At 38.6% G+C, this 10,141-nt stretch overlaps 1 protein-coding gene across 4 annotated transcripts in view; it reads right to left on the reverse strand.

Annotated features, from left to right (window-relative positions):
* The window catches only part of MLIP (muscular LMNA interacting protein), a 253,253-nt gene extending 252,528 nt beyond the window's left edge, over positions 1-725 (reverse strand). For 2 of the 4 annotated variants that reach the window (XM_073225202.1, XM_073225189.1), the window contains exon 1: positions 464-611. In XM_073225202.1, the coding sequence (XP_073081303.1) occupies positions 464-523 (60 nt within the window). In that variant the 5' untranslated portion in view covers positions 524-611. The other 2 variants (XM_073225209.1, XM_073225194.1) reach the window with 2 other exon arrangements.
* Positions 726-10,141: the final 9,416 nt, after the last annotated feature.

A 10,141-nucleotide genomic window follows, 5' to 3' on the forward strand; every position in this document is an offset into this window, starting at 1 on the left:
AAGTTCATTAACTTACTCCATAAAACATTAAAATATTCTTATATATTTCCCTCCACACATACTCCTGATATCTCTAAGAGAAACTGTACTTTGAACAACTGTTAAGCTTCATATCAATCAATTAAGTTATTACCCAATATTGAGGCAATCACAACAAGGGCTCAAAATAAACAGATTCTGGTTTTTAAAATGGAAATACATTTAACTATCATTTAACTAAATCAAATTAGCTCACATTCTAATAATAAAATTTTATTGTTTGAAATTTTATTATTTTATTATAATTCAAAACAAAAACATTGCTGTCAGGAAAGCCCATGGAACTCATTAATTTCAAGGTCACTGACCAGAAGAGCATGGAAATATAAGCTGGCTAGTACAAGTTTTCCAGTCTATGACAGCTACATTTTTACTCTGTCAATTACATGATAAATCTGTGTATGCCAAATCTGACAAGTCTTACCGTCAGCTTCTCTAAATTCTCATGTAATAAGCTTCCTTTTTCATGCTTTTCAAGTTCCATGTTGAAAGAGAATGAGAGACAGAGAAAGAGAAAAACAGAAAAAGAAAGACTCAGTCTTCTAGATTCCGTCTAGAAAATGAGTTGACGTGCTTACATGTTAGATGTTGCAGGATGTTCCAAGTTGTGAGAGCCCAGGACACTATCAGAAAGCCCTGGCGATAATTTCTGGTTAGCTAGTGTTTCCATTTATAGATGTTCAAACCCCATAAACAGAGCTCTGAAGAGAAGTCAGGCAGCTGGCCTCAGATAATGATAAATGTCACTAGATATAAAAGCAAACTCTTCAACAAGGAGACTATTCCAACAGGTTAGGTTCCCTGAACCAAGAAAGATATATGTGACAAAAAAAACACTGTCAAAGAATTCATTAATAGCCTTTGGAGCAGAATAAAATATACTGTAGAATATAGACCTAATAAATCAGTTTTAAAGGAACAAATGTGATAATCATATGGCAAATATGAATCAGCTAGTCTAATTCTTCCAAAATCCAATTTGTGTCCTGGTAGTCCAGATATTTTTGCATTATTTTGTAGAGCTCAAAAATTTTTTAAGTTACTTGAAGGAAAAGAGCAAAGGATAACTAATTAAAACTGTTAAGAGACAGAACACATATATTCAAGGAATATTGTCAGTTGTAGTCCATGAAAAGTTGGCAAGTGATGTTTGCAAACACCATGAAATAAACGTGGTGTTTCCCTTCAGAAAAGCTGACTTCGTCCTTCATTAACCTGGCTTTTCTACTGGGAACAAAGTTATGAAATAAGGGATGAAATTTATTTTTCCCAGCGAAGTAAATGTTTTCAGAATTCTTTAGAAATTGTTACATCCCTTAAAGAAAATAAGTTGTGTAGCTCATTGGTAATGAGCTCTCCCTGGTTTTCTTGAGTTTTTTTTTTTTTTTTTTTTGGCAGCAAACCAGATATGTGAATGGTGAATGGAAATAAAAAGGTTCTCAGAGTAAGATAAAACTGATCTCTGTGGTGGTCTAATCCCTCAGCCTGTTTAAAGCATCCTTTTAAACACCTGTTTCTGACCTTAACTCAAATTTCCTATTAGTGTTTCCATCACTTCTTAAGAAAACATTTTAGAAAACACGTTGTGAGGCTCTGTCCTTTTGAGCAATTATAGCTGGTTCTCTGGTAGAGACAGGATTGCTCTAGAGCTTATTCTGCATCATGACGGAAAGCCGGGCATTTCAGAAGGGAAACATTTAAGTAGGAAATAAACCTAGCTAGCCCTGCTTCAGAATGATGAATGCAGGAACACTACATTAGACTCATGGGCAAAAGGGGCTTCCCTCTTTGGCTCATCAACTCCTTTTACAGAAAGGGATGCTAGCTGTTGCCCTAAAAAGTTTGAAAATTGAAGGCTTACAGGTTCATTATCATGCAAAATTGGTATGTGTCAAAAGCAAGCCAATAGTTGAAATTTTATGTGAACGGCAATTCCAAAATCTCTCTAGGAAAAAGAAAAGAATGCCTGCCATGGCTGCAAAAAGGAAATGGATTACTGCTAATTTAGTGCCTGAAGATGAAATTCAGGGTCCAGTCAGGAGTAGAGGACTGGTGGGTAATACAGCGAGTGGGGAAGAAGTTGAAGTGATAATGGGAGGGATGAAAAGTCTTAATTCAACAAACATATACTGAGTACCTATAATGGGTGAAGCTTTTCCTAGGTGCAGGCAGATTTTTTTAAAGAATAATAAAATTAAAAGATACAATCTCTACATTTCTTCCCTCAGCAAACTCCCAATGCAGGTATGACTGGATATAAGTAGGTAATAACACTCTATATAGCACAGGTCAGTAGCATTCAGCAGGTGCCAGGAACTGCTTTAAGGTGTTCATATGTTATTATCTCAATTAATTCTCAAAAGCACTCTAGAAGGTAGATAATACTATTTTCTCCACTGCTTTGGGCTGAATTGTGCTCCCCCAAAATTCATATTCGAAGTTCTAACCCCCCAGTATCTCAGAAGAAGACTGTATTTGGAGATAGGGTCTTTAAAGAGGTAATTAAGGCAACTTGAGGTCATTGGGGGGCCCTAATCCAATGTGCTGGTGTCTTTATAAGAAAAGGAAATTAGGATGAGATACACGCAGAGGGGAAGACCATGGGAACCCAGGGAGAAGGTGGCCACGTAAAAGCTATGGAGAGAAGCCCTCAGAGGAAACCAACCGTGCTGACACTTGCACTTGGACTTCCAGCCTTCAGAACTGTGAGGAAACAAATTTCTGCTGTTTAAGTTCATCTGTAGTATTTGTTACCACAGCCCTGGCAAATCAATATGCTCATTTTAGAGCTGAAAAAATAAAACACAAGGACACAATTAATAGATGGCACTCAAGTCCCCCAGCCCAAGCTCCTAACCACTGTGCACTTTAGTACCTCTGAATAATCTCATAGACATAAGTGGGAGAGTGGGTAAATGGTGCCAGCACTCTACGCTGAATACTATCTACTCCATCCTATCTACTTACAGACATACGCTGAAACGTATGTTGGAAAAGTTTCAGGGGCAGGAGCTTTTCGTCAGTAAAATTATGCCCATGCAAATGAGAGACTTCATCCACTTGCTGGCAAACAGAAGACTGGGCCACACTGGGATCCTTTCTGACAGTCGATCACAGCAAATATATTAACCTCCTCTGCAAGGAATGCGCACCCCCTAAAGAGTCACATGGCTCCCTCACTTCATCCAGGTCTTCCCCAATGACCTCGTCTGAAATAGTAAACCCTCTGTCCACTCCTTTGCTTTCTGCTTCTTCAGAGTTCTTCGTCTACCCCTATTTATTTGCAGTTTGTCTTTCCTACTAGAGTGTGAGCACCAGACGTTGCTTCACTCACTTTTTCTAGGCACTTAGAACATAGTAAGGACTAGCAAATTCTTGGGACAAAAAGAGGGCAAGAGGGAGAGGAAGGAAAGAGAAAGGGAGGGAAGGTAGGAAAGGAAGGACATGTATTCAATGGATGTGACTGAAGACATTTAATACATTATAACTTGTAAGAATTTTGATAGGACACTGAGGAATAAAATGCCTATTTATCTAGTACAAGTCATTCTACAGATGAATACAATATTGACTGTTCGGTGATCTTACTCAAACAATGAACTATTAGGGTAGAAGAAAAATAAATAGACCTACAAAGCAGGAAGAACTGGATTCGTCTGCAGATTCTGCCACAGTTCTGGTGGGTCACTTCGAGCAAATTAATTCTTAGTTTCAGTTCCCTTTCCCTTAAAAAAAGGATGACATCAACCTCTTAAGGTTATTACAAAAATTAAATGTGATGTGTTCAAAGTGTCCGGATCAAGCAGATTCTCAATAATAGTGTCATTATTTCCCTCGGCTTTGTGAAGTTATCTAGAAAAAAAGTGACTTCAAAGATAGAATCAGGAAGGCAGGATAGCACAGAGAAGACAAGTAGTGATTCTATAATACCACAGTGACTGCAATGGGGTATGTGGCGGGGACTTGATAATGGGGGGCATCTAGTAACCACAATGTTGCTCATGTAAGTGTATATTAATGATACTGAAATAAAAATAAATAAATAAATACTTTTTTTTAAAAGATGGAATCAAAGTCCTAACAAATGTGCCACAAAAGTTAACAGAGGAAATGAGAGAAAATATTTGCAAATCATTTATCTTATAAGGTACTTGTACACAGAATATATGAACAATTCTTACAACTCAACAATGAGAAAGACAACTAACCCAATTAAAAATGGGCAAAGGATTGAATAGACATTTTTCCAAAAATGGCCAAGAAGCAGAAGGAAAGATGTTCAACAAAATTGTGATTAGGGACTGCAAATCAAAACCACAATGAGATAACACTTCACACCCACCAGAATGCCAAAAATTAAAATATTAAAAAAAAACAGACAATAATAACAAGGATTGAGAAGGATGTGGAAAAACCCCTACACATACCTGGTAGGATTATAAAGTAGAAAAACCACTTTTGACACCAGTGTGGCTGTTCCTCAAAATTTTATATGTAGAATTACCGTGTGATCCAACAATTCCACTTCTAGGTATATACACATGAGACGTGAAACATATGTCCACACAAAAACTTGTATACAAATGTTCATGATAGCATTATTCATAATAGTCAAAGACTGGAAATATAAATGCCTATCAACACATGAATGGTGAAACAACTTGATATATCATAAATTGGCATATTATTCAGAAATAAAAATGAATGAAGTATTAATCCATACAATAGGGATGAACTGTGGAAACAGAATAAGGGAAAGAAACTGATCACAAAAAGCCACAGACTGTATGACCCATTTATATGAAATGTCCGGAATAGATATGCAAATCCACAGAAACAGAAAGATAATCGATAGTTGCCAGGAGTTGATGGGGTGGGCAGAAAGAGGAGTGATTTTTTATGGGAATGGGCTCTCTCTTTGGGATGAGGAAAATATTCTGAAATTAGATAATAATGATGACTGCATAACTCTGAACAAGGTAAAAACCACTGAATTGCGTGTACACTTTAAAAGAGTGAATGTTATGGTACATGAATTACATCTCAGCAAAGCTGTTATTTTTTAAAAACAGGAAGATCTGTAATTCCTTTGTAAGATGGAAGTGTATGATTTTTTTTTCCAGGAATATCTGAGCAACAGGTCACTCCAAACAGGAAATTAAAATCTACGCTACAGTAGGCAAGCAAGAATTCCACTTACAAGTGAAACAAATGACCCTCAGCAAATGTTATTTGCTCTGAGAGAGCCACCTCAATCCATTCCTTTGAATCATTACCAAATACCTTGTGCAAATGGTAAAATCTCAGCTCCTCAGATTTTGTGCCTATATTCAAAAACTGGGGGAAAGTGGAGTTTACAACTATTAAAATTACTTGTTTATCTACTGGGTCAGAGAGTTAAAAATAGTTGTTTCGTTTTGTTTGTAATAGGGGGTAATTACCCCACACCCGCCATTTAAAGAACTTTCATCTCTACCACAAAAGTACAGATAAACGCTCTACTGCTGAAACCTCAAATAAGGTAGACAGACACCCACAAGACAGGAAAAACAAAACTATTTTCTTTTGAAACAAAGATAGTCTGCAAAGCTTGGTGCAACCAACCAACTAAAGATTTTCCACACTGTATGCTCCAAGGATAAGTATCTTTTTATTAAGACCAGGATCCTCTTCAGAGACAATGAATGCCTTTTATATGGGTTTCTTGTCATTCCACATAGCGACTGCAGGGCCTGGGCCCTGTATGTTCTCCACAGTTAAGTCAGAGCCCAGATAACCCCGAATCCATTCAGTAGTGACCAGGACACTGCACTCAGCACATGCTTCCAGGTACACAGTCTGTCCCAAGAACCACACCAGGAACATTTCCTGTGATACCCGAGAACCAAGTGCAAACCTAGTTCAGACCTCGCTGACCTTACGAACTGACCTCCCTCAAAAAGCAAACTTTTGACCTGCTGGTGTGGCTCTTCATTCAAAATGTACGCCTATGTCTCTGGAAGACTCTGTTTAATATATCGTCAAGTCGGGTGGGGAGAGGGGAGGGTGGCAGGGAAGAACAAAATGCAGAGAATGATTCCCAGAATGTTCTGGTTTTCCCAGTATCCCTACCTGAGTCTGTACATCAGCTTTGGCAACTGTAAACTCTCAAGCGGCAGCCATGGACTCTTCTGGAAATTCCCTCTTTTACCTTCTTGTCTGTCTTTACATCTGGCAAATAGGCAAATACAGAAAAGTTTCTAACTTCCCACCACCACCGTTCTGAAGCATTCCTGTGGCTTCTGCAGGGCAGAGGTACAGGGTGCTAAGAGTTGTACATGACCACAGCTTGTAAAAAGATCAAGTTCAAAACAATTTCTTAAAGCTGAATTTGTCTCTATATAATAAACATTTGTTGTAAAGCTGAAGCTAAGTGGACACAAAAGAAACTCCAAAATATCAGTTATATGATAATTACGATAATGACAGCTTAATAAATTTGTACCTTTGTATTACCATTTTTCAATGAAATATAGACCTTTTCTACTGGAATATGATATTTTTATCCTTCTTCTGATACTATTTATCACCTTATTTTGATCCTGGGCCATATTTTTTAAACAATTGTAGAAAATAATGCAAGGAAAGGGACATTTTCTTCAGAAAATCACTTTTTTGATGGCAGAGCATTTGTTTTGGAGCACTAGAAAATACTTCGATCAAGGGAGGACTGTGAGAACTAATGTTATCTTTTTGAATGTGTGCATCTGAAAAATGTAATTCTATCAAAATGAAAAATTAAATGTGAAGTTTTTAATAGAACAAATAGTATCAACATTGATGATCATTTATAAATAACTGATTTTGATATGAAACTAAATCCATACCTCCAGAGCCATAATATACAAGATGATTAAAACCAGTCGGGGATCCAAGTGAAGCATATTCCATTTTCTCAACTATTCTATACTCCACATGTACAGCTTTCAAGCGACTTAGGATGTATTTTCTCCTGTTCATGGTGACAGTCACACAGATGCTGGGGTAAACAGGTTTTTGCTCTTGTATTGGCAACAGTCAATGTATTTCCAGGCCCTTTGAATGGTAAATCCACTTCCTAATAGTCTGTCAGTCTCTCTCTCTTTTTCTCACACACATGCATGCACGCACACATGCACACACACACATATATACCATTGCTGTTTCAGAAGGGAAGACAACAGCTAGCTTCAGCTAACAAAACTTCAGGAAAAAGGATGGAACTTTTTCAGCTAACAAAACTCAGAGATGGAAGGTTCTACCATTTGAATACTGGAATTACAGTGTGTGTTTCTATTCAGAAAGGAGTTCTGGATTTAAGTTTCCCTGTGTCTTTACAGCTTAATCAAGGCAACAGATTCAACACTGTGGTTCACAACCCCCTAAACCCAGCAGTTGAGCTGTAGTGGCAGTGTTGACATGACAAATCACTCTGCCGCAAAGTAACAGCTCGGTGCCCTTGGAGACAGCATGCCCAAGATACGCTTTCAGTTTTATCAGTTGCAATTGAAACATGCTCCATAGCAGTCTGCCCTTATACAGAAAGAATGCCTACCTTTCAACTGACTTGGAAGCAGCCTGCAGGACGGTAATCCATCAGGGACGTCACCGGTCACATTCCTGGAGCAGCTGACCCTGTCAGTCTTTGGGAAATACTGTTTACTCTGTAACTAACGCTGGATACCAGGCACAAGATACAGAACCTAAATTAAAAGGGTTAGGCATAAACTCACCCCCACAGGGACCTCATGAAAACAGTAGTTTCTTAATTTCCCAAAATGATTTCTTTGTAAGAATGTCTTGGCTGAAGTGGGGATTTGAGTCAAGTGTCGAAAAAATTTTGTAATATATCCAACTATTTATTTTTTGGTGAACTGATGGAAGTTCTTTAAGCTTCCTTAAGGGTATAAGTGGGAGATGAGTAAAAAGTTACTGAAAATGGAGTTTCTCTTCTTTTTATATTGATTGGATTTTTTTAATAAAATTGGAAGTCTTCCTGAATGAAATGTCAATTACCTGAGAAGGAAAATCAGATTTGTAATCGGTGGCCCATGGCACTGCTGAGCAAACTCCACGGTCAGGGGAACTGGCTACCCAGCCAGCAGGGATACCCAGAGAGGGCAGACTGTCAGTTCACAAAGTGGCCCCATGTACAGAGGGCAAGGGAGACTGAAGAAAGGGGCAGATGACTCCGAACTGGTCAGTGGTTTAATAAGTAAGGGGACTTACACGCAAGGCCTGTCTTGGGCAGCTGCAAGATGAGATCTTTGCACCCAGATGCCAGAATCTTCAAAGTTTACATAGAGGTTTTAACTGGGTCAGTCATGTACACTATCCTGATGGTCTCAACAACACCTTTCTCGCTCCAGGCTGCACCCTTGAAATGGCTCCCACTGTGGGAACAGTGGGTGGAATGTACATTCCAAGGATGGGGGCAGGGGCGAGGAGTCTCTAAAATCCCAGTTGCCCCTCACAGGTCAACTGGTCATGACCTCTCGATGACCTCCTCCAACACAGACCTCCAAAGGCACTATCCTCATTTCCCATAAATTTTCTTTCCTAATTACTTTCAATAGAAGTAAGTCCTTATTACCCCAAAGACCACCAAAGACACATCTAGCCTATACGCAGGGTTACCCAACTTTGGCCCCTGGCCCATTTGGAGGCTGCTTTTAAACCACGGCCCAAGAGACACAGAATTTGAAAAACAAATTATTAACCATTATTTGATTATCTGTGGAAAATATATCATCCCAAGTTGGCTTTGTCATCCCATCCAGTATATCATCCCGCCATGAATTTTATAATGCTTAATGTATTTTAAAAAGAAAAAAAAATACCACAATCATATATCTCCCATTAGGAATTACTCACATCACTCCTCTCTGCCACTCGGGGCACTAACTAAATTGATTTACATTGACAATAAGTAAATACTCCTTCTTTTTTTATCCAGTTCAATCATACACGTCCTGGTTGCATACCACACACACATCACTGTGCCGATGCTGGCAGCTCTCAAGGTTGAACGATACGCACCCTACCATCAAGAGCTTAGGAACGAATAGAATCACATTCAATAATACACAAAAGCCGGCTGGATGTAGTAAGTGCCAAATTAGGAATATAAATGATGTGCTTTGACAGGACCTCTCTGGCTGAGGACCCTGGAAGAGATTTCATGCCGATGTTGCACCCACATGAGAAAGCTGAGCCTTACGGAGGTTAGGTGCCTTTTCAAGTCCACACAGATAGAAAACAGCAAGACCAGGCTTCCTCCTAAGCCAGAGCTCTCAGCCACCACCTGCTGTAAGCCCTGGATTCTCTGGACTGGAAACAAATCCCAGGCCTTCCTCCTGGTAAACGCTCCCGGGAAGGCAATCAGAGGGCCGGAATTCCCACAGGAGGAGCGTCCATCCAAGGCAGCCGAACCGCTGCTCCTTGCTACCTTCTTTCTCCAACTCTTGTACCTGATAGAATCAGGAGAAAAGATTGTTTTGGTGACTAAGGTAATTATTTCTTCATTAAAAATGTAACTTTGTTGTATACATTAAACATGTATATTTTATTTGCCAATAAAAAGAAAAAAATGTAACTTTGGAAAAATGTTATTACCAACTAAATTCATACACATTGCAGAAAGTTTGGAAGATATAAAAAAGTACAAAAAGGAGAATTTAAAATCTCTGTAAAATCACAACTCAGATTAACCATAGTCAACATGAAGGTATGTTTCTTTCCAGTTTTTTCATACATTTGTCATTGTTAATGCAATTAGGATTGTAACCTGCATTTTTTATTGAATAATACATTATGAACATTGTCTCCTGTTATTAGCATCTTTTATCCATGAGCATCTTTAATGGGGGGTGATGGCAAACAATTTTTGGGTGGCCTGGCCGAGAGTCGGGACAGAGGTCAGACTATGTCATCTGAAGGACAGACTGGATGTAACCTAAATGGATAGGTCCCTCTTTATCATTTTAAAATTGAAATTAGTCATATTAAGTTTGCTTAAAATAGCAAGTAACTATATGTTAGGGTCAAATTAAATTATCAAACCTCCCCAAAATCAGAAAAACAA

The sequence above is a fragment of the Manis javanica genome, chromosome 16 (genome assembly GCF_040802235.1).
Source record: "Manis javanica isolate MJ-LG chromosome 16, MJ_LKY, whole genome shotgun sequence".
In the NCBI taxonomy this organism is placed as follows: domain Eukaryota; kingdom Metazoa; phylum Chordata; class Mammalia; order Pholidota; family Manidae; genus Manis; species Manis javanica.